Genomic DNA, 25,240 nt, shown 5'->3' with positions numbered 1-25,240 from the left:
GCAAAGGCTATTTATATTATATCTCCTAAGGAAAATTATTATTTCCATTTGCATATCAGCTCGGAGAGGAGTTTATTTTAAATAAATATTCAACAAGTGGAAATAAAGGGCCTAATGGGTATGTAGTAGCTTTACTAGCAAGTGTTTTTGAGTGGGGTTAGGAGTAGGTGTAACTTTGGGCTTTAAAGACAGGGACCAGTAATATCCCAATAAATGTAATAATATGCACCGAATACGTTGTTATTTTTGCATAACAGACGAAAACACTATGCAAATTCTTATTCTAGCCCCTCCGCCTCCCCAGCACCACCTGCCTAGATCTGTTACGAAGGTGTCTCCCTCTCCCTAGCAGCAGCAGCATGTCTCCATTAATTTTATGTTTCCATTAAAGTTAAGTCACACTTGCTCTGCAGCAGCAGCCGTGGCAGCGTACAGCAGATCTAGTCTGCCAAGACCAAACCTATGTAGGCACGTCCCAGTTAGACGCATTCATGGTTCAACATACTTTGTTGATCCTGGAACAACATTACGGTCCAAAAATGTAATTATAACCATATTCCTACCTCTAAACCTAACCCTACCCATAAGTTATCCCTAAAATCAGAGGGAAATGATGTAGAAGCACCTAACCCTGGTTGTAAGCCTAAACTTGACCTAAACTGTAAACTTGTCCCTCAAATCTGATTGGTTGATTGGAATGTTGTTCCAGTATCAACAAAGATGTTGATCCAGGAACATGTTGCACTTGGTGAAATCAGGTTATGTACATTCTGTTTACATTAATACAATGTTTTACAAACTATCCCGGAAGTTGTCGTGACTGAACTACGTTTTTAAAAGTGAAGCTTTATTAGTTTAACTACTAATAACTAGGTAACTTGGAACTTGGAAATCAACATAGTTACCCAATCACCGCTATATGTGAACCATTAAATTGCAGGAGCCTTAAAACAAATCAGAAAAGCACTTTGAGTTTCCAATAAGACCTTGAGCACTTTGTGCACCTTGAACAGTTGTCACGACAACCCTTTCAGTGGTCATCAAGTCTGCATAATGTACAGCACAGCTGCCAGAAATGAGGAGAAGAATGAAGATGGATAGAATATAGAGAGAAGAGCACGAATAAATTACATTGCTTAGACTGCATCTGGAAGAGTTGGGAAGGTTCAGAATATCCGTAACTCTAGAGCTTTTTACCAGATAGTTTTATCTATCATTCATGGAAGGGAAGCCGGGGAGGTGTTTAATACGTGTCATATTTTAAGTGCTCAGGCTAAGCTTTTTTCTTTATATCCTTTTGGCCCATTTTTCTGGCTTTTTCTCTCTCTCTCCCTTCAGTTTTACTGGTATACCTGTCAGAGGAGTAGCCCATGTGCAATGAATAATGCACTATAACAGAGCGAGGCTATTCTAATACTCCTGTAGGAGCGAGTGTGTGCAGAGAGCACAGATAGGTGTCTGTTCAGGAATTTGTTAATAAATCCACTATGGTGATGAATTAATGGCATGCTGCTTGAGTGTAAGCAGGAGGCACCTCTGCTATCACACTGCTGCCTTACATTTTTAAATACAATCAACTTAGATGTTAAAGTCATTTCAACTTAAATTACATTAAACTGACTTAAATTAGTTGTATAACTTATTAAACTAAGTTGAGCAATTTTCAACTTTTTTATGATTTAAAGCAAAGTGAAAACAAATGGTGTCATAAATTATTGATCATATGTTTTTTTACAGTGTCAATCATTTGAGTGTTTCTCAACTTTTCTCTGTTCTTCCCTATACATTAGGATGAAACAATATATCGGTGGTACTAAACAGTTCTGTCTTTGTGGTACAATAAATAGTTAATTCTTTAATAATATGTTTCTAAAGGGTTTTGATCAACTCAAAACACAAAAAAGTTGATTAACTCAAAAAGGAACATATTTAAAGAATGAAATAGGTTAAAATTGCTATTTTTATTTTACACATAATTCATACCAACATAATAGTATAGCCGTACAAAAGTTTTGGGTCAGTATGATTTCTTTTAGAGAGAAATTTATACTTTTATTCGCAAGAATAAATTAAATCGATCAAAAGTGACAATAAAGACTTGCAATATTGTTGGAGAGGATTTCGAATTCAAATAAATGTTGTTCTCTTTCATCATCTCGTGTTCGAGATCCACCTATGGGAAGGGCATCCGTACCTGACCTCTGCAGAAGCATCCAATTGCACCAAGTCTGGCTAGACAGACAGAAGCGCGCAGCCAATGCCAGGTGAGGCCACACCCCCTCACCTAAGGGCATATAACATCTGGGCGCGCTGCTATTCCTCAGTTGACATTCGCTTCTCGCGATCTCTGCATCTCACAGCTCGGTTGGATTTTTACACTGCTCACCTCGTGTCTTCAGGAGGACATATCGACCAGATCAGCCTCCGCCGGACGTGACAGTTGTTTATTTTTCAACTACTGCTGCTTTGCATTCGGAGCCGCCCACGCTCTCGCTATTTTCACCGTTTCTCCTCACGGCTGCCCGCCACGGATTTCTCCGTTTTCTTCGCTGGTATGTCACTGTCTAAGCCTGCAGCCTCTCCAGGGGATAGCATGTCACGGGCCTGCCCGGCCGCGTGTGGTGCCCTCATCGCAGCTAAGGATCTTCATCAGCTTTGCGTGGTCTGTTTGGGTCTTAAGCACGCTCGGGAAGCCCTTGAAAACCCGGAGAATTGCAGTTTCTGCCTCTTGCTGCCTAGGAAGCTGCTAAAACGCCGTCTTAAGGTGGCAGTGACACAGTGCACCGGGCTCAGCCCTTCTGACTCGGACGGGGGACACGGTGATGACGACGCGCTACCGGGGGCCTCCCGGGGCGCAACGTCTCTCGTCTGGGCTGACCAGCCCAATCCCGCCTTCCCCGAGGAGGACATCTTCGGGGACAACCTCACTCTCGTCCACGACCTGCCCGGTTCTGGCGAAGAGGAGGATGCGGCCATTCTTGGGGTTTCAGAGGACGAGGAGGCCATCCCGCCCTCTGGTGTTCCCCAGGCTACGGCCCACGCGGTTCTGCCTCAAGCCATCCTCCTGGAAGTGTGTGAGCGAGCGGCCGCTCGTCTCAACATCGAATGGCCGGCACCGCAGAGCGCCACCGACCAGGAGAGGGATATTTATGATGGGAAAGTGCTGGGACCCCCTCCCGGCCCGAGGAAACAACTCTTCCCCATCCTCCCGGCGTGCGCGAAGCACATGAGAAATTATTGGAGCGACCCGCTCGACTTCAAACACGGTCTCACGGGACTCGAGGTTAAGGACATGGCGGCGCACGGTATGGGCGAACCTCCCACCGTCGAACCTTCCATCGCCAGGCACCTTAACCCCGCTCAGGGCGGGCTGCTCGCTCCCCCCAAGCCGGTCTTGCCCAACAAGATGGACCGTTTTGCTGCCTCCGTTCACCAGGCAGCTTATAAGTCCTCGGCCGTGGCTGTCAGGGCCCTTAACGTTTCTTCGCTCCTCTCCGCCTACCAGGCGGAGATCCTTGAAGAGTTAGGGCAACAATTGGAAAAGGGAAATCCTTCTGAAACCCTGTGGAAGGAGATCCTAACGGTGAACGACCTCGTCCTCCGTAACGCTCGGCAGGCCGTCCAAGCTTGCGGGCGCTCCATGGCGCTTTCCGTGGTCGGAGAGCGCGCGCTCTGGCTGAACCTGTCGGGACTCCCTGACAGTGAGAAACGGCGCATCGCGGGCGCGCCGGTGGAGCCCGGCCGGGCTCTCTTCGGCCCCGCCGTCGCACTGATGCAACAACGGTGTGACGATAAGAAAAAGGAGGATGAGGCCTTCAAACTTTGCCTTCCTAGGAAGTCAGTCCCACGCCAGGCGCCCCCTGTGCGTTTGCCTAACCCACCGGCCACGGGACGACAGTTTCATCAGGGCAGAGAAAAGCCCCGCAACAAACCACCCCCTCGGCAACATAACCCAGCACCTACACACAAGCACTGGGGTAAGCCCGCTCCCGCCGCGGCCGCGGCCGGGAGACCTGCGAATTCCAACCCCACCGACTCGAAACGCAAGCGGCCTGCCTGATGTTCAGCCGATGGGGGCTTCGAGTCCATGTTCACGGGCCGCAAGCCCTTCGGACTCCCCTCCTCTTCTAGGACCCCCGTCCAAAAAACCCAGGGGGTCCCGCGGATGGGTCAGCTCTCCGTGTGTAAACGAGACTGCCCAGCTCGTGTGTTCGAGAGATGTGTGTTTTCCCCCCACGTTCAGGGGGCCCTTTGTAAGGGAAAGTTTAAGCTCAGTGACACCACACTGCCCACACTCTGTTCCCCTCACTCTCTCAATAAAGGCTTCGGCCCCAGTGTTTGCCCAACACAAAACACACAAAACACAAAAAAATACGAATCAAATGAATTCGTTTCGGCGGGAAAACCTCTCTCCGCAGAGAGAATTCATCTCACTGCAGAGAGAGGAAATCCCTCCGAACCCCTGCATGTCGCCTCTAGTGTACCCACTAGATGGCGCCATTGCATCACAAATAAACCTGTCGGTCTCACACAGCTCCGCTCTGGCCCGAGCGGGAGCTCTCGCGAGTCACGAAGCGGCTTGGCGAACCGTTTCAGCTCCCGAGTGGGTGATGCGTACAGTAATGCAGGGTTACAGATTGCAATTCGCAGTAAAACCCCCGCATTTCAACGGCATTCTCTTTTCTCACACGGAAGAGAACGCCTCTCACATTCTGAAAGAGGAAATTTCATCTCTCTTAAACAAGGGAGCGATTCAGGTGGTACCTCCCAATCTGATGAACCAGGGTTTTTATTCCCGTTATTTTCTGGTCCCGAAAAAAGGCGGCTCTCTCCGCCCTATCTTGGACCTTCGAGTGTTGAACAAACATTTGAGGAAATACAATTTCAGAATGCTGACACAAGGCGCACTCGCCCGTGCCATAAAACAGAACGACTGGTTCACATCAGTCGATCTGAAAGATGCTTTCTTTCACATAAGCATCTATCCTCCGCACAGGAAGTTTCTTCGTTTCGCCTACCAGGGCATATGTTACGAATTCACAGTTCTTCCGTTTGGACTCAGTTTGAGTCCCCGGTCTTTCTGTCTGTGCGCGGAGGCGGGCTTAGCACCTCTGAGAATATCAGGTCTGAGAATCCTGACTTATATAGACGATTGGCTCATCATAGCCGAATCAAAGGAGAAGGTGTTGCAGGACACCGACCGTGTGCTCGCGCACATCACATCGCTCGGGTTTCAAGTGAATGTGAGCAAGAGCAATTTCACGCCCAGTCAGAATGTCATTTTCTTGGGCTTGGAGTTGAATTCGGTCTCCATGCGAGCGCGCCTCTCTCAAGAGCGCGTTCGCTCTCTGATGAACTGTCTGACGCAGTTCAGAGAAGGGGCGAAAGTGCAATATCGCACATGTCTCAGGCTACAGGGTCTCATGGCTTCATCCACCCAAGTTGTGCCATTGGGACTTCTGAGGATGAGGGCGTTCATGAAATGGGTCTTGTCACTACATTTCAGCCCGATTCGCGACCTTTGCCGCTCGGTAACAGTGACACGCGCCTGCTCGGCGACCTTGCGCCACTGGGAGAGCGAGAACTTTTACGCACGGGGAACCCCTCTGGGGGCGGTTACGATGCGGAAAGTTGTGACGACAGATGCGTCCTTGACAGGCTGGGGTGCCACCCAGGAGGGCAGAACGGTGAACGGTCTGTGGCCAAACAGACTACGTTCAGCGCACATAAACTATTTAGAGCTTTTAACCATTTGGAAAGCTCTGAATCATTTTCTGCCTCGCCTGCAGGGACATCACGTTCTAGTACGGTGCGACAATACCACGGCTGTGGCTTATATCAACCGTCAGGGCGGCATGCGCTCGTCGAAACTCCACGCTCTAGCTTACAAGCTTTTGGTGTGGAGCAGACGGGTTTTCCTGTCGTTACGCGCAACTCACGTTCCGGGCATTCTGAACAGAGGTGCGGATCTGCTATCAAGGGGAAACCCAATCTACGGAGATTGGCGTCTTCACCCTCAGATAGTGGAAATGCTATGGATGAGATTCGGACGGGCGAGCGTAGATCTATTCGCCTCGCGCGAAAACTACCATTGTCCTATGTTCTTCTCTCTAAGGGACATGGACGCGCCCCTCGGGGTAGACGCACTGGCCCACCCATGGCCCAGAGTGCTCCTGTATGCTTTTCCTCCCCTGTGCCTGATAATTCCCTCATTGGCCAGGGTGAGAGAGCAGGGCCTGTCTCTCATTCTGATAGCACCCAGGTGGCCCAAGGCACCATGGCTGGCGGAGATAATTCCTCTGTTATACGCCGAGCCGTGGCGCCTTCCCGTTCGCACGGATCTATTGTCCCAAGCCAACGGGGAGATTTACCACCCCCACCCGGACAGGGTGGCTCTCTGGGCCTGGCCCGTGAGAGGACGAACCTGAACGCACTTGGGCTTTCGCCGCGTGTGGTCGCCACTATTCAGAATGCCAGGGCAGTCTCTACACGGTCCTTATATGGCTGTAAGTGGCACGTGTTCGAAGGGTGGTGCGATGGGCGCGGTCTCACATCTTATCAGTGCTCAGTTCCTGATATTTTGTGTTTCCTTCAGGACCTCATGGAAAAAGGGAGGTCTTTTTCCACCATTAAGGTCTATTTGGCTGCGATTTCAGCCTGTCATGTGGGTTTTGAGGGCTCTACTGTCGGGCAGCACCCTCTAATCCGCAGATTCATGAAGGGTGCACGCCGCTCGTTGCCAGTCATCAGGAGAACTGTTCCGGAATGGGACCTCTCCATGGTGCTGGAAGCACTGTCTCAACATCCTTTTGAGCCCCTGGGGAGTATTTCCCTTAAGCTGCTGTCCTTCAAGACAGCTTTGCTCTTGGCCTTGGCATCTGCCAAACGTGTCAGTGAGCTACATGCACTCTCGGTTCACCCCTCGTGCACTAAGTTCTCCCTCAGTGGAGATAAGGTTTCCCTTAAGCCTAACCCGGCCTTCATGCCGAAGTGCTTCCCTGCGTTCACTTCGGAGGTGTTGGAGCTGTCCGCTTTTCACCCTCCACCTTTTACCTCTCTGGAGGATCAGAGGCTGAATGCTCTGTGTCCAGTCCGTGCTTTACAGGCTTATATGACCAGGACCAGCGCTTTCCGGAAGAGCGACCAGCTCTTTGTTTCATGGGCCCCTCCGCACAGAGGGAGTCCCATATCGAAGCAACGCCTCTCACATTGGGTTGTGGGCGCTATAACTATGGCTTATGAAGCAAAGGGAGTGCAGCCCCCAAGGGGCATCAGAGCTCATTCCACAAGGGGCTTAGCCGCCTCTTGGGCTTTGTTTAGGGGAGTGTCACTGCAGGACATCTGCTCCGCTGCCAGTTGGGCTTCTCCTCATACCTTTGTGCGTTACTACCGGCTGGATGTCACCAGAACCTCGGTAGCACATTCGGTTTTAGGGGTTGGGTCTTCTTAGCTCTTCCCTGTACCCTGTTGAAACCAATAAGAGTGAATGGCCCGGCTGGTCATGTTCATTCTTGCCACCAAACATTTACTTCCCGTTATGGGTTTAGTTTATGTGCCTTGGTGGGTTGGGGGTACTTTCATGTATGTGTCTCATGCATGCTTCATGTCCTGCGTGTCCACAGCAGTCGGTGTGGCGTCACCTTTGCAGGTTCATGATTAATGGACGTGTCAGGCACCGCCTCCCCGGGGTGACCGTCTTTCTCTGGCTTTCAGAACCTCACTGTGAGTGTATTGGGCAATCGGGGAGCTGTCCATGTCTCTCCCATAGGTGGATCTCGAACACGAGATGATGAAAGAGAACAATAGGTTACTATCGTAACCCCGGTTCTCTGAAACATCGAGTGGAGAGATCCACCAGCTTTGCCCCGCTTGCTGCACGAGAAGCGAATATACTTACTGAGGAATAGCAGCGCGCCCAGATGTTATATGCCCTTAGGTGAGGGGGTGTGGCCTCACCTGGCATTGGCTGCGCGCTTCTGTCTGTCTAGCCAGACTTGGTGCAATTGGATGCTTCTGCAGAGGTCAGGTACGGATGCCCTTCCCATAGGTGGATCTCTCCACTCGATGTTTCAGAGAACCGGGGTTACGATAGTAACCTATTGTTCTTAACTTTCTATTCATCAAAGAATAATGTCATGGTCTCCACAAAACAAAAAGCAGCACAACTGTTTACAACATTAATAATAAGAAGAAATGTTATTTTTGAGCACCAAATTATAAAAAAGAAAGTTTTTTTTCAAATGTGACTGAAGACTGGAGTAATGGCTGCTTTTGAATGATAGTGAAAGTCAGTCTCAACAGAACATGAGGGTTGACAGAAATATACTGTAGATTTATACTATTTATTATCATATGGCCACATAATTATTATTTATATTATTATTATATAATTCATTATTGGTATTAGCCTATAATATCACCAATAATTTCCCTTTTTCTACCTCTGTGCACCTTAGCTGGCTTATTCGCTCTTTAAAAAAAAACTGTTTAGATTTGTAATATAATGGTCTCCATTTCGGTTGTAAACCATAGTGTAAAAATCAGCCCCGGCTCGTCTGTAAGCGCCAACATATTCATGAAAACAGACCTCTTCATTAACTGATTCACTAATAAATTGTAAATGTGTTCAGCATTCTGCAACAAATATGTTTCAGATTTCTAGACTATTTTAATTCATAAATTATAAAAAATGGAACTGCAGCACGCTTTAATTGAGAGATTTTAAGGAGACTGCCCTGCTTATTTTCACATTACTTTACGTAAACCTTGCTCCAGACCAAGACAAAATCAATCAGCTTCAACTATGTGTATATTACTGTAGTCTGCATAATGCATTACTGCATTAGTAACTAGTTGGCATGTCTGTTCTTCCTTTAGCGAGTAGCGTATCAAATAAATGAAAGTATAAACCCTTTAGTTTAAATGTGCTTATGTGAATAGCCTTTATATAGCCTAGTTCTGTTGTCTGTGTTATGTTTGTTCTGAGAATAGACATGACTTTCTTTTCCTCACTGGAATTCCTCCACAACTTGTAACATTCTAAAACGATATTCGGAGGCAATAAATACTACATTAAGGCAGTTCTAAGATAGCATTCTATGTGTGTGTTGTTACTGTCAATCAACATTAGAGCGCCACCCTGAATAACGCAAGGACATTAGACTTCTGCCAAAAGTGTATCAGTCTGTATTCAATTCAATTCAATTCAATTCAATTCACATTTATTTGTATAGCGCTTTTCACAATACGCATCATTTCAAAGCAGCTTTACAGAAAATGCATGTGTACATTACAATTTAGATTGATCTGTTATCAGAGGTAACTTTCTAAATTATGTATTTCAGAATCACAGATAAAAATTGACCAATTTATACAATGTTACAATTTAAGACAGAAACAATGAGCTCATTGAAGTAATGCATACTTGTTTGTTAACAAATGATTATGATTATAATATTATAGAAAATTGTAGCATTGGTGCATTTTGATTCAGAGTTTTCGTATCTGTTTAGTGATTGGAATATAAATCTTACAAAATGTTTATTATAAACTAGCACTAAGACCCAGAATCAGCCCTACATAAATTTGTGGTCATGAGCCGTTACTGGTAAATAAATAACGGATAGGAGTATCAGCCAAAATGTCTTTAATGGTGCATCTGGTATCGTTGCATGAGTTCATAGGGCCTGAGACAAAATATTTAAGGGCCTTGTCACAGGGCCCAATTGTCTTCCCTCTGATGATGGCCATAGTAACCAAGATTAAAACTGAGCTTTCATGCTCTCTCTAAACCCTTCTTTTATTCTTTCCTTTCTAAATCTCTCCATCCTGTTGACCACACATCATTATTATCAACCCTAACTAACAATTAACTGTTCACTGCACCTGTCCAGTATGTGAATCAGAGCCACAGCAACAGCAGAAGTTAGTCATTGCGCTCATTTCAAGATTCTCATCTTTATCCGTACCTTCCACGTTAAATTCAGAACTCGGATCACCAACTAAGTATCTAACAACAGAAATGGTCGCTCTATAATGAATCAGATATTGTTTAGCAGTAATGACAACAGTTATTCTTGCTGTCTTTGCCAATGAGTTTTGGCCCGTTCTTTTAATGAGCTGTTTGCGTTAGATTTAATTACTAGAGGGCAGCTAGTGAGATTAAAAAGTTCCTGCTACCTTCCCTCTTACATACACTATAATAAACACATGCACATGCTGTAAGCAAAATATGTAAATCCTGCAGTTATGTACGTTGTGTCGAACAGCAGCTGTTGGGAGATCACGGCTGCTGTGAGACGTGCCGTTGAGAAACAGACTGCCCAAGACTGACAAATGCAGTCCAACAAGTGTGTGTCACTATAGAGAGTGTGTGTGTTGTCACCTGTTTGATGGTGACAGTTGTGAATGGTGGTGTTTTCGAAACTTGCTAGATCCCTCACTGTTTATTAGACTATTTCTCTGTATTTATAGCTTTCATAGTCACATCTATCCTGTACAGCTGACGGTAGCTTTATTATTTTGATTTATGTGTGCTTTATTTTGATTTATGTGTGCATCCCATTGAATTTTCAGAAGCATTGCCGTAGACAGTGCAGCAATCATTTCTGATTTGATTTAGGATGGTTTTGATTCTGGACACGTAGCTTTACTGATATACACACTCACAAGAAAACTTTCTATATAACATTCTTACAGGCACTTCTTATATAGAACCTTTTAGGGGTTTCCGTCATGTGATCATATTGTGGATTTAGTTTGAATTCATTTTAGGTTCATTTGTCATTTTAATTCAATTTTTATTAATTAAACAGCTCATAAACATGCTTTATCAAAGAAATGTAATTATACAATATTAAAGTAAGTATTATGCTATCATTTAAAGTATATCTTCACCGATTTTCACCTCGTTTTTTCTTGTTACAATGTCAGTAGAATATGTAAATGAACCATGTTTACTTGTTGTCTGTTACCTCGACCGAGAAATTCACATTAATTATGAGCAAAAATCTGCCAGATGGTGCAAAACGCGTCTTCAGGCAGACTTTTGACAGCTCCAGGGCTTTTGTGAAGACTACAAATACTTCAACATTTTTCTTGAAGGTTATTAAATAAACAGTTATTGTAAGAGTGGGTTTAACACTGAAAATTGTATCGTACTTTTTCAACTCTTTAAACAGCATTATGGTAAAAATGGAACAATATGATAACATCTTTCTTACATGTACGCAACAGCGTTTTGGTTTGATGGAACTGACAGAACAGCAGTTTCTTGCAGTTTTTCCCCCTCCATTTGGCCTAAAATACTGTGTTTGTCATCCAGTTTTGAAATGAAACTACAAACATTGAGTCTTTTCAGATTTTCCGTCACAGTGTTCCATACTTATTACGATTCTTTACAGCCTTTAGCCGCTACCTACAATGCGCTAGATAGTTCACTGGAAACCGGAAATAACTCGCTCCTGTCCTGTTAAACGTTTACTCTTTGAATTCTTGCACCCGGGAACAATTTTGACTAAAAGGTTGCTAAGACGTTTTTCCCTAGTAAAGCAAAGCGGTATTTGACTGGTTAAGCGTATCCATAGCAAACTGGTAATGACCTTGGAGGACAACATGTCCAGCACAGTGTGTTGAAGTTTTCCTACCGATTTTCCTAAAGGAAAGACAACAGCCATTTTCCTCTGTTTTATCTAGTCAGGTAGCACCAATTTCAAAAATTGGTTTGCCTTTCTACTGCATAGGCAGCAGAAAGGCCATTTTGCCAGTGGTGAAGAATACCTTTTTCTCATTACATAGAATATTTTTGTGTTAAACCCCACTGAACCTTTTTCTAGAATGTAGATCTCAAAATTGTCTCATTTAAACAAACTTACGCTCCCACCCACACAAATTCTATTTACATGCACATTTTTTGGACTTTGACAATTCTGTGATCAAATGAAACCTTTCCCTCAAACATGGGAAAGCTTAGAGGTTATGATGTTGCTTAGCTGTCATGTACTGTCAGTTGGATGGATATGCGACATTGTTAGAGCGGAATACAGGTTGTTGACTCAGTCATCATGTATAAGTGTGGCAGCCCTTGTGTGTTTTTGTCATTGCTGATTTTGGGGTAAACAGAGTCATAGTGGTCAAGTGCAATGTTTATGAAATTAATCAACAGAATATGCATACATATTTATTTCATAAACCTTGCTCTTGTCCGCTAATAATGCTTTGATGAGCAATTATTAAATATGCAACTGCATCTGCATTACTCATTTGCTCTCTAACAGAAACCAGGTCAGTGCTTGATTTACCAGTATCTGCAAGCAAGGGGGTGTGGGTAATATTAGATACATTTATTGTTTATTATATACTTGATTTTTTTTCATTGAACATTAACCTCTGTGTGATTTTTATTCCATCTCAACAGTTCTATATTTTTTGCAAGTGGATTATAGTGATCTCTTAATTTTTGTTGGATATATATTTTCATTTGTTAATAAGGGAATTATGGACAGAGTAATTCATTTAGTTGGCATAAAATGAATATTCACTCTTTTTCTAAATGCCTGTTATAGACCTTATTCAGAGTAGCACCATGACATGTATAAAAGCGAGGCTGTGAGGGATAGACTTCCCATGTTTTAAGTGGCATCCGCTGTAAAAAGCTGTATAAAATAGCGTCCTTTGCTATGTTTCATTCGAAATACATTCAAAAGGGATTTTGCTCTCTGGCTCCCGCTTGAGGCAGAGACGCTCAGTGCTTTTCATATATCACAACTATTTAGTGTTTACAACCACATAATGTTTATTTTAGGTTTCAGACATTTAAATAGACATTTAAATGAAGTAATATAAAAAATAGGCTACATTACAAACATAGTTTGTTAAACTGATTTACAACCAGATGTTTTTGTATATAATCAGATCAAAAATCTTATGACAGTAAACCTTTTTGATTTTCAGTTTTGTGCAATAACAACAACAGTTGCAAATGTTTCAATATATTGGATTATGTATCATTGTCTTGTACAAGCTAAATGCATCTCTAAATATGTTATAATTTGGCTGTAAATGTACTCCTGTATTAAGGGGAACTTCTCCCATCTTTCCTATCTTTTGGGCACTTTAACCATAAATACCATGGATTTGCGATGTTCTAATCTTTACAAAGTAAATCAGGGTCGAGCCTAGATTGTAAATGTTTTTTAATGTCTCTACAGGTCTGGATGACTGCTTGCAGCAGTATATAAAGAACTTTGAACGGGAGAAGGTAGGAGGTGACCAGCTGCTGAGGATCACCCATCAGGAGCTGGAGGATCTGGGGGTGTCCCGCATCGGACACCAAGAGCTGATCCTGGAAGCTGTGGACCTCCTGTGCGCTCTGGTGAGAGCCTTCCTTTATACGCTTGATCCTACATCTGCTGTTCAACACCCTGTCAGCTGGTGGACACCGAGTCCCCTACTGCACAATGTTGACAAAGATATAGAGATATCACTTATAGAGGAAAACAATATCGCATTCTGAAAAGACTACAAACACTTGTTTTGCATTTTCGACTGCCAATGAATGACAGCAGACAGACTCACTCTGTTTACTTATTATATTTACCTGGTCTTATTTCACACAGTATATCAGAAAAAAAGAAACACAATCTAATAATTTAAAATTAAAAAATCAAAAAATAATAAATATAAAAAAATAATAACATTTAAAAAATTAACCAATGACTCTATTTTCTTATTTGTTGGCAGACACCAGTGGAGTCATCTACTGCACAATGTTAACAAAGATATAGAGATATCACTTTGAGAAAAAAACAATATCACATTCTGAAAAGACTACAAAAATGTTTGTTTGCATGTACTGACTATGAATGACAAAAGTTAGAAATGTAAAAAAGGCTCTATTTACTTATTTATTAACTCTTGCCCCACCATTTATTTATATAATTTATGACACAGCACATCCCCGTCTTTGACAGAATTTTCTGGTAATCCATGATTTCTTTATATTACTGTTTTTCATTTAACAATAATATAAAGAAATATAAAATAATAATAATAGTATTGGAGACTCTTTATTACAATCCTCTTAAAATTAATATTCAATTTCACTTTGAATAACGTCACATTACGGAGATGAAACAAGTTTCAAATGCCATTTCATGCCCTCTTAAAAGTTACAAGATTTAAGAGTTGCAGCTTAAATTTTATAAGATGATAATATTGTTCTCCTGGGAAATATTTCCTATTATAATCAGTATTTAAATTAGGCTTTTTGCTAGGTGGGTTTGTTCCTTAATCTGTATCTGCTCTGTGTGCATGAGTGTCTCTTGACTATTTTTTATTGCTGTGAGATGTTAGACTGCTTGAAAATGATTTTCAAAACGGTACCAAGAGTACTGACAGTGTGGGAGATGGGAAAGGATTTAGGCTGAAATTTGCTCTGCACCGCTTGAGCCTTTTACATTATCTAGCATTTAATAACTAGCTTTCCATCTAATTCTCTCTCTCTCTCTTCCACTTCCTCTCTCTCGAATCTCTCAGTTGAGGTATTAAAACAATGACTTACCAGCCCACGCTTTCAGAATGTCAGCAACATGACGGGAGGGAACAGACGACAGGAAGATGTTTATCACGTCCGTGTGAGCCGTCTCACCATCCTGAGTCTCTCCTCAGCCTTTATCCTTCTTGTCCTTTTTATGTTTGACTCTTTTTCCATCTTCGCTTCAACCTCTTGTCTTTCTATCAGACATGTTTCTTGTTGCCTTTTCCTGATCTGTGAGATTTCTAACACAAGGTGAACTATAATGAGCGTGAGGTTTTGTGAGTGACTGTGAACCACTGGCCTGTGCTGCTGACATTTAGGAGAGCGTTAATCATAAATAGATGACTTTGCTGTGCTCTCTATCTGTTCTGAACGCTGATCCCAAATCAGAGCTGATGACATTCACGTTACTTACAGGCTGTGTGTGTGTGAATGTCATCCTGTAGACATATGCGTATGAAATTAGCTATATTTCAACTGAATCATTCTCCTAAACTGCACACAAAATTAGATATTTTGCAGAATGTTCCTGCTGCTCTTTTCCATACACTGAGCATAAGGGATAGTTCACTCAAAAATGTCATTCCAAACCTGTGTGACTTTCTTTCTTTTTTTTTAAACAAAAGATATTTTGAAGAATGTTGGTAACCCAACCATTTTGTTTTCCACATATCTCAAAATATCTTCTTTTATACTGTATTCCACGGGAGGAAACAGCTTTTGAACAACATGAGGGTGTTTAAATGATGGTAGTAGCATTTTAATTTTAGAGTAAACTATCCCTGACATTTTTAGCTCTCAAATCTCATTTGCTGCTCATAATTTCGCATTTATTCTTGTAAGATTATCAAAATTAAACAATGTCTGCTGGTTGAAATTAAGCTGAAATAATAAAATATAAATATTAGATATAAAACATACAAAACTTAATCAAACTCAAATTAAAATGAAAGCTGAAAATATGAAAGTAAATTCAAAACATAAGTGCCATAATGGTATAAAAATAAGACTAGAAAAACACTAATTAAAACATGATGTGCCTTGTTTCCCCACTGTAAGGTGTCTTCGAAAGCGTCTTAGATACAAATTTGCACACAAATATTGATGGAAGCGAGAGAACTGTTGAGTCTTTATTTTTTGACTGCATATTGACCTCAGAGACACAGAGCAGCCCACTCTCTCCTTTCCTGTCTCTCTAAACTCTAAAAAGCTGTCATTCTCTCACATATTTGTTTATCTCACTCTTCCCCTTCCAATTGTTTTATCTTTCTGTCATTGTGGTGTGCTATCTGCTGTGGTGTGCCCCCCCCCCCCCCCCCCAACCACCACACACCCATCTTGTGTGCAAGTCTCCCACCACTATGAAGCTGATTAATGTATCTTTTGTGAGTCTGTGTGTATGTTGTACAAACCTGTTTTAGTGTTGCAGGTGTGTTTATTACCTGTTCTTGTACTTTGTGAGTGCGTGTGGGGGATTTGTTCTTCGGACGAGATGGAGCACATTACTCTGATCGATCTCCTGCTGATGTGAGAGGAGATAGGCCCTACTGAAATTGATGCACACTTTAACACACACACACACACACACAGACACACACACACACACACACACACACACACACACACACACACACACACACACACACACACACACACACACACACACACACACACACACACACACACACACACACACACACACTTTTCTATCATGGTGGGTACTTTCCATTGATTTCCGTTGTTTTATGCTGAATTCATAATATTTTCTATTTTCAGCCTCTAAACCCAGCCACCACAGATACCATTTTGCATTTGTCATATGTATATTTCACATTTACACTTAGATTGATATTAGAATATCATAGTATGTAATACTGTAAAAGCTGGATGACTTGTATTGCTAAATGGCATGCAATTATTTAAAAAAATATATTGTATGGTAGAGAACAACAATTCATTCTCAGAATTTAAACAATGTTGAAACTTTTGGAATAGTTTAAGTTCAACAAAAGTCAGCAAAATCTATAACATTGTTCTAGTGGTTTTTGGATATTTTACTGTAATCTAAAATTATTACATATTGTGCCTTTACAGTAATATGTTGTTCTGCCTATTACCATGGGATAGGAGAAAGAATTGTAGCATCAAATTGGACACCGGTCACCTAATAATGCAAAACATATTTCTGTGAGTGTAAGGTTTATGGATTGAAGTTATTGGACTAATGTGTGTGTTCCGTCTCCTGAATGTATGTGCATAATACTGCTTTTGAATAGACTTCGCTCCTTGATCCCTACTCTTTATGGAGGAACAAGGTACTTTGGTACCCTGCCAAAGGCACCTGGTGCGACCTCTCTCCAACACAAACACAGCAAATTCATTTGCAATTTAATTTTTTTTACTTCCTATGCCAAAGACGCCTATATCTGTATGTGAAAACTAGTGTGCTTTTTGGCTTTTTTTCTGACATGGTTTTGTCAGATATAGATATGCAGATTTGTCTGAGCTGATTGCTTTATCTTACAGAGGAGTGAGGCGTGTGTAAGCTCCTATCAGCTGGCAGCAGAGACTCTCAGTGCATTATTCATACTCTGAACTTTTTGTTCTGTCTCCACCCACTCAACACACCTCTACATATGAAGCGCTCACTCTTTCTCTCTCTCTCTGCCAGGTGCTGAATATTCATTTGGGATCTCTGAGTGATCTTTGAGGGTGTGAGTGAGTGATAGAGAGAGAGAGAGAGAGAGAGAGAGAGAGAGAGAGATAGAGAGAGAGAGAGAGAATTTGTCTGCCATTGAGTGATGTGCTTTGTGCCCATCTCTATTACCAAATTTATGCTCTTGTAGCCTAATACATCTTTAGTTTAACCTTGGTAATAACTGAAGTTATTTATTCCTTCTTAAATTAATTGATTGGCAATTTTATTTTATTGTTACAAATTTTATTTGATTTTTTAATGCTTATTTTTTAGTAAAATAAGTATTTACTGTAACTTTTTAAATGTATCATTATATTAATGTTAAATACATTTATTTTTATTTGGCAAGCCTTTGTCAAGTAACATTCAAAATTTTCACAATTGCAAATGTACAACTTCTTTCATGCCAATAATGCACAATAAAATGGAAAACAGAGAAAGGAGAGTCATGTATCTAAAAAGGGACACTGAAAAGAACAGCGGGAAAACAAAAAGCGATGTTCTGATTGAGTCATTCCTACAATTGTTGGAGTTTTGTCCCTAAAGCATTTCATTTTCTTTATCTCTGTTTGACAGAATTATGGGCTGGAGACAGAAAACCTGAAAACCCTTTCTCACAAGCTCAATGCCTCCGCCAAAAACCTGCAGAACTTCATCACGGGCCGCAGACGCAGTGGCCATTATGATGGTCGGACAACCCGCAAGCTGCCCAACGATTTCCTCACCTCTGTGGTGGACCTCATCGCTGCCGCTAAGAGCCTTCTGGCCTGGCTGGATAGGTTAGTCCTGCTAAGAGCCGCATACACACTAATCAATACATTAATTAATACGTACTTAATATAAATATACACATGTTTGATTTCAATTGAATTCAAATTCCACATTAATGTGTCAAGTTGGGGTATAGCCACATTCAGTGCCCTTTCGTAGAGAAAAGGATGTCTGACATTAGATAAAGATTGAAGAAGTATGACCTTAAAGGTTAATAGGGGTCTCCTCCTGAAATCCAGGGTCTTTTGTCCTCTTTTGTTGTTGATTTTCATATAAATGCTGTTGTGACGTGAGTAACTGACTGAATTCTCATGACTTGATAGTGGTAGATCTAGAGCTGCAAGTAAGTAAGATTTCTTTTGAAAGAAATGAATGCCTTTATTCAGTGAGGATGCATTAAATTGATCAAAAGTGACAAAGACATTTATAATGCTCCAAAAGATTTCTATTTCAAATAAATACTTTTCTTTTAAACTTTCTGTCCATCAAATGGATAATGATATCCACAGAAGTATCAATAAAGCTCGGCTGTTTTTAACATTTATGAAGTAAGAAATGTTTCACGAATCATGTGACACTGAAGATTGGAGTAATGGCTGCTGAAAATTCAGCTTTACCATTTTTTTTCTACTGTTTTACTGTATTTTTGATCAAATAAATGCAGCCTTGGTGAGCATAAGAGACTTCTTTCAAAAACATTTAAAAAAAATCTTACCGACCAGACGATTGAATGGTAAGAGTTGTATTATTAGTATGAATTAGTTTATGGATTCATCTGGATTTAGTATGTATTCCTGCATTGGCATCCTTTGTTGTTCCTTAAAGAAGGCCTCTGATTTTGGGCTTAGGCGCAGAGATACGGTTGTGATTCCTATGTCATTCCAGGAATGACAGAGGGTGTTGATCCAGGAACATTTCCTGTTTGTGCAAATCATTTTGTGCACGATCTTCCCTCCCGTCAAGGGATGGCACTTAGAATCAGAGTCACAACTTCTGTGTCGCAGGGTGGTCAGAAGTTAGCGACTTGGGTCTCTTGTTTAGTGTGCATGAGGCCAGCTTTTGTCTGTTCGAATTCAATCATGTGGATTTGTGTTCCAGCCCTCAGCAATCAGGTACATAGATGAGTGATAGAGGTCTTATATAACACAGACTATTTCTCTCTCAGTAACTTCCGCTTCTTTCAGGTCTACATTTTTCCCTCATTGCTTCTGTTCATTGTGATTTCTTTATGAATCACTAGACTACAATATCTTAAAAATTCTGCTGACAAAGTCATCAATCAAGTCATGAAATCTGATAAAATAAACCCCTTTGCTCTATAATCTACATTGGATACCTTTTCCTCTCTGCATTTACTGTAGTATAAAGTTCTCTTTTTAACTTTTAAATGTCTTCATGGACTTGCTCCCAATTATTTATCTGAACTTCTACTATTATTCACTTCCTCACTCTCTCTTGTCATCTGACTTAAAACTGCTTACTGTACCTCGTTTTCGTCGTTTTCGTCTTTCGGGTGGTAGTTCATTCAGTGCTGTGGCTCCAAAACTTTTGAATTCTCTTCCTCCAACTCTTTGTGACACGTGACAACTTCTCTTCCTTTGTGTCACAAATCTATTATATGATCAAATTCAAACTAAAAACCTATCTTTTCTCACAGTATTTCCAACCCTCCTCTGCTTTTTTGTTACTGTATATTTGTATGGGTATATGTACTATGTGATGCATACTTATGTTTGATTTGTTTATGTTATCTCCGCTTTATGAAGGCGCTTTATAAATAAACCTAATTATAATTATTATTATGATATATTGATGAGCAGAGAGAGAGAGAGAGAGAGAGAGAGAGAGAGAGAGAGAGAGAGAGAGAGAGAGAGAGAGAGAGAGAGAGAGAGAGAGAGAGAGAGAGAGAGAGAGAGAGAGAGAGAGAGAGAGAGAGAGAGAGAGACGTGAAGAAAGTAAGAAATGGAAAATTTCTGTCCAGTGGTTGTTTGAAACTGTCTTTTCTTTTCATAGGTCCACGTGGAATCTGTGTCCGTTTTTGGTGCTGCTGATTGTGAGGAAAAATCTGTAGATATTCTGCAGTGCCACTAATAATTTCACATCCATTCATCCTCTTATGACTCATTTTTGACTCAAACTTAATATTCGAAGGCCTCCTGTATAATGTAATATTAACAGGAGTATAACTAAGATATACAGTATATATTAACAATAATATATAATTAAAAGAAACTGAGTGTCAATATAGGTAAATTAATTAACCACAATTTATGACAATTTGTGATTCCAGAAGTTAAGAACTGTATGTTCTTCAAAAGAAAACAATAGTTTTTAACAACAAGATTTTATTTTACCTCTTGATTGCATGTTGATTTTTTTGCATTGTAATTACAATTAACTGTTTTAATATATACTAAATTATATTAATATTAATAGATAATAATTAATGTGTTTATGATTTTGTTCAATAATAGCTGTATAAATTAATTTAAAGTACAATATGTAAGATTTTTGTAATAAAATATCCAAAAATCACTTTTTGTGTACTTACAACATCCCAAAAGTTCCCAAAGATTTTTAATTTCAGAGAAATTCCAATTTTAAATAATGGCTCGTCCATGTTCACTTGTCGCCTGTCAATGGTTTAAAATTCGCGTTATAACTGGTTTCCACTCGTACTGCCATAGTAACCATGGCGACAGACGTGGACAACTGCATTACATCTAGTGGCACGCTCACGCTGTTGTTCTTTCGTTCAAACATTATGGGCCATGGCAAGCAGACTTTGGGACTAAAGGAGAAATAAAACGAGGATCAATATCAGCGTGGCGTTTTCGAGATGCCGAGAGCTCCACGTCCGCAACTAACTTGGACTTGACAGAGACTCCACTCTTGCATGTACTTTATTAGACAGGTGAGCAAATGTACATATAACAAATCAATGTTATATAGCTCAACATGATGAAATGTTAGAATATGATCAGTATGTTATTCTAATGTTGATCTAGCTAACTGCTAGTCTCATACAGCCAACAAACTAACACATAGAATAACATAACTTTTAACACACTCAAATGCAGTTTGGTATGATAGTGTAGACCAAGTGAAACAGCGCGTTACCTCACAAGTTTCTTTCGTCTAATAAACTGACCTGTGTGAGTATTAATTCAGGACTTAACTAGAAATTTTGGGCTCTATGAAAGAATATGTGGTTGGGCCCCCTACCGCACCCATTCCATTAATAAAATCGATCTCTGGTGGCCCCAAAAGTGTGTGGGCCCTTAGAATTGTCCTACCGTCCCGACCTTGTAATAATAAAATCTCTTGTAATAGCGTCTAAAGTAGTACAGTACGGACTTTCCTCCATCTCGTCCATTGCGTTCTTCACTTCCTGCCCTCCATCTGAATTTTGCGCGTCAACACAGTCACGTGACTGCAAACAACCTATTCACTCATCCATAAACATTATTTGATCCATCGGCATGACGACAAGTTCCATAATTCCGCTTATAGCAGCGAAAACAATTACATATTGTAACTAATGCTTTTTAAAAAGCATAAGCATAATAAGCATTTGTAAAAAAAAAAAAGTGAACAGAATTTTGTCCAATTAAAAAATACCTTGAAACCTTGAACAATCAATTTTTTATAACAAATATAAAAATGCATTTGTGAACATCTTTATCTTTATCTATTTGTTGGATCAGTTAAAATAAATTTAAAAAATCTAAACTTGGCCAGAAGAAGAGAAAACATTATCTTTGAGACCTGACATGTTAAAGTGTGTTAGACAGAGCTGACAGTAGACAAATGTGTGCTCGTTGTACTGCTTTGCTACTTATAATCATAAATTTGAATTCTCCTTAACTTTGTTGCTTTGTCGCTGCAAATCACTGTCATTACAAAACCCGTCATAAAATACTTAAGTTATAGACTGTAGTGCTGTAATATTTCTACTTTTTAATTTTGCAATGAATGTAAATCAAGTGGGTGGTTTGTGCTGAATGATCCATTTGGCACCCAGCTGCTTTACTCAGTCCAGCTCCCTCTGGTACTGTGCCTGGCTTAAAGCTCTGGACTGGGACAGCACCGCACAGTAGGACCCTTTCCATCAGAAGGCATTTGATATCCTCTCAGCTACACCCCACTGAGAACGCCATCTCTCTGTTGCTGTGCCCAGACACCCGCAACCCCACTTTTTGATCCTGGACCTGAGAGCGGTCCATATCACACACAGTTCACATTGGCCCAGTCTGGATTGGGATCCAGCTGAGAGCACTAATCCACACCAGCTCACGGCATGCTGACTAAGGTGATCTTGTAGCCAGTCAGTGTTTGGGTTAGGGCGGTTTCTGAGTTTCAGTATCCATTATCAGGAACGCACACTGTAGGAACAAGGCCACCGGGTGGGAGGGGTACCTCGTTCCCCGCTTTCATTAATGATGGCCTAATTACGCTCCCCGGCCTTTCTTCTCTGCCAAAACAGTCCCCAGTAGAGCTGTCGTCTCCCCTGCAGACATAGTGGAAGAACAGGAGGAACTCTGAGTGAGTGTGAGAGAGAGAGAGAGAGAGAGAGAGAGAGAGAGAGAGAGAGAGAAGGAGGAACGAACAGAGTTAGACTAACGCAGGTGAATGGATCTGAAGCCAAGAGACATTATGACTGACTTGAGAGTCTCAGTCCCTTAAGTGTTATTGGTTGATATCCATCCAGGCTGACACCAGCTCTCCTCTGCCACTCTTGCCAAGCCGGTGATCATCGTTTAATGATATCTGGCTGCTTCTGTTCGGTTTGTTGTGGGCTTTCCCTCATTATCATTCACTGTGGGCGGAGCTCCATGTGGGAGTGGCCTATTAAAAAGCAGGAGAAGTTCCGGTAGGTTTGTTTACCTGTCGATTACATTAAAGGGTTAGTTCACCCAAATATTTAAATTCTGTTATTAATTACTCACCCTATGTCGTTCCAAACGGCAGAATTTAATGAAAGAATGTAAATTTTGGGTGAACTATCCCTGTAAGAGGCATAATAGATCAGTACTTGCATATTGGTGGTAACTCAGGCAACAAAACACTTAAAATGTCATTCTAAGTTTGTGAAAAGACGGAATGTTCAACCTCTATGCACATCATTGCGAACACAGTGTACTTCCTATCCTCACAGTCACATTTTTATTTGTGCCACTTTAAATTTGCCATTTACTCTAACTGAGGTCTATAGTTTTTGATATTACTCTCAGCTCAGCTGTTTTCAAATCCACTCCTTTTCTGGCCTTTCGTACTGAATAATCCGATTTTAAAATTCTATTCTTTAAAATTAAAAGTTAACCATACTAGGAATAAAAATAAATAATTTTGAATTCTAGCCTCAATATCAGCCTCAAATTTCTTGATGGTGCCCTACTATAGTTACCCATATTTACATTTATGGTGTAATCATTATACCTAGATAAAGGTTCCGGACTCTTTTCTGTAGCTCAAACAGTAGAGCACAGCACTAGCAATACCAAGGTCATGTGTTTGATTCCAAGGGAGAATGTGAACGGCTAAAATGTATACCTCGAATGCACTGCAAGTTGCTTTGGATAAAAGCATCTGCCAATTGCATAAATGTAAATGCCCTGACATTATTAGTGCTAATGCTTTTTCATTGATTTGTTCAGATAGGAGCTGAAAGTGTTCGGATCCTCTCTCCGTGTGTAAAAGTATCTTTTTAAATGAAGATAGACAGCAGCATATAAGCAATTACAAAAGCACCCAGACTCTCATGCATTGATCGTAAAACTAGAGCAGGAAGAGGTGAAACTTTGAGGCCTGGCCTTGAGGAGATGGTAGTGGTCTTTTTTGCCCAACTGACGGATTTCCTGTCAGCCTGAAGCCTTCGTGTCCAGATGGCGGCGTGTGCTCAAATGCTTCGAAAGAGCAAAGGTTGAATGTAATGAAGTCTAGTTAATCCTGGAGAGAATCGAGTGAGCTGCATAGATTTCAGTGTCTCGCAGACTAGCTCGGATGACTTGGTTTTAAACTTTTTCTTATTTTCTTGCTGCTATCATTTCTTTGTCTCTCCCTCCCTCTCCATCCCCTCAGGTTCCTTTCAGACAGTTCTCGTGAAGCGTCTGTCCACTGCGTTCATGCTTGCTGACAGTTGTCCTTGAACTGGGGTCAGACGCTGTCGCTGTTCTTATCTACCGCAAAGTGATATTTGGGAATCAAGCGAAGTCGCTGACATTTAGGAGTGGAGTTTTGAACGGGGATTTAGTATTCGCCTAGAGCTGCATCCCAAATCCTGTTTAGAGAAGAGAGTTTGACTCAGGAATGTGTGTTAGGGTGTTATAAGAGCACTTGTGGGGTCTTTGAATGAAGGATTGTTAGCCCAACGGTGAAATATTGTTAGAGTTTCTTAAATTGTGAGGGGCTTCTGGGTTTGCGTCAGTTGGTTTTCCCAGCGGTCTTAGAGGAATATTTAGAGACAGGATGGAAACGATGAACCAATGTTCCTACAGCCCTGTATATATAGCACACAGCCTCAATACACACGACCCACATTCACTTCGTCACTCACAGAAAGAGATAAACTGGGTCTGGAGTACATTCACGACCAACGGGGATAACCTATAGCCCAGCACACACCGACACATATCTGAAGTTTACAAGCACACACACTCAAATTGTCTATCTTGTGGGTCTGGCTCTAAGAATAATCTAACGGTTAATTCCAGGTGCTACTTCTTTTGCAGGTCACCGTTCGCTGCCGTAACAGATTATTCCATGACCCGGAACAACGTGATCCAGCTGTGCCTGGAACTCACTACCATAGTACAACAGGTAATGACATTCATTGACCAAACCAACTAGATCAAACAATCATATTAGATGCTAACACATTGATTGTGATGCATCTCATGGAAACAACATTTCTGAGTCTATTTCAACTGGGGAAATTCTTTAAAATATTTATGTAGGTTATATATGGCTGTAGTCTAGCTGTGGAGAAGGACTTTCAGAGCAGATTTAGCTCTGAGATCGGTGCTGTGAGGGGTTTTTCATTTTTGCCAAATATGATGATGAGGGACTAAAACATAAATATTGAGGCAGCTGTACATTTTCATGTCAATAGATAAATACATAAATACAGTTTTAGTTTCCAAAATTAAATATGTTGGTATTTTATTGTCACTGAAAATTGTTAAATTATCTGGAAAATATTTACATTTATTAAATTCAATCTTTTTTACTTACTG

At 41.2% G+C, this 25,240-nt stretch overlaps 1 protein-coding gene across 8 annotated transcripts in view; it reads left to right on the top strand.

The window, feature by feature from the left end:
• The window catches only part of cnksr2a (connector enhancer of kinase suppressor of Ras 2a), a 92,300-nt gene that overhangs the window by 11,906 nt on the left and 55,154 nt on the right, over window positions 1-25,240 (top strand). For 5 of the 8 annotated variants that reach the window (XM_077244873.1, XM_077244869.1, XM_077244870.1 and 2 more), the window contains exons 2-4: window positions 13,209-13,372; window positions 17,811-18,013; window positions 24,719-24,824. In XM_077244873.1, coding sequence (XP_077100988.1) covers window positions 13,209-13,372; window positions 17,811-18,013; window positions 24,719-24,824 — 473 coding nt within the window. The remainder of the gene's footprint in view (window positions 1-13,208; window positions 13,373-17,810; window positions 18,014-24,718; window positions 24,825-25,240) is intronic. The other 3 variants (XM_077244875.1, XM_077244874.1, XM_077244876.1) reach the window with 1 other exon arrangement.

Source organism: Siphateles boraxobius, unplaced genomic scaffold (genome assembly GCF_051911475.1).
Source record: "Siphateles boraxobius isolate OS27281-9 unplaced genomic scaffold, OSU_SipBor_1 26, whole genome shotgun sequence".
NCBI classification, from domain to species: Eukaryota; Metazoa; Chordata; class Actinopteri; order Cypriniformes; family Leuciscidae; genus Siphateles; species Siphateles boraxobius.
The sequence above is the reverse complement of the archived record's forward strand: the minus strand, read 5'-3'. Positions and strand labels throughout refer to the sequence as shown.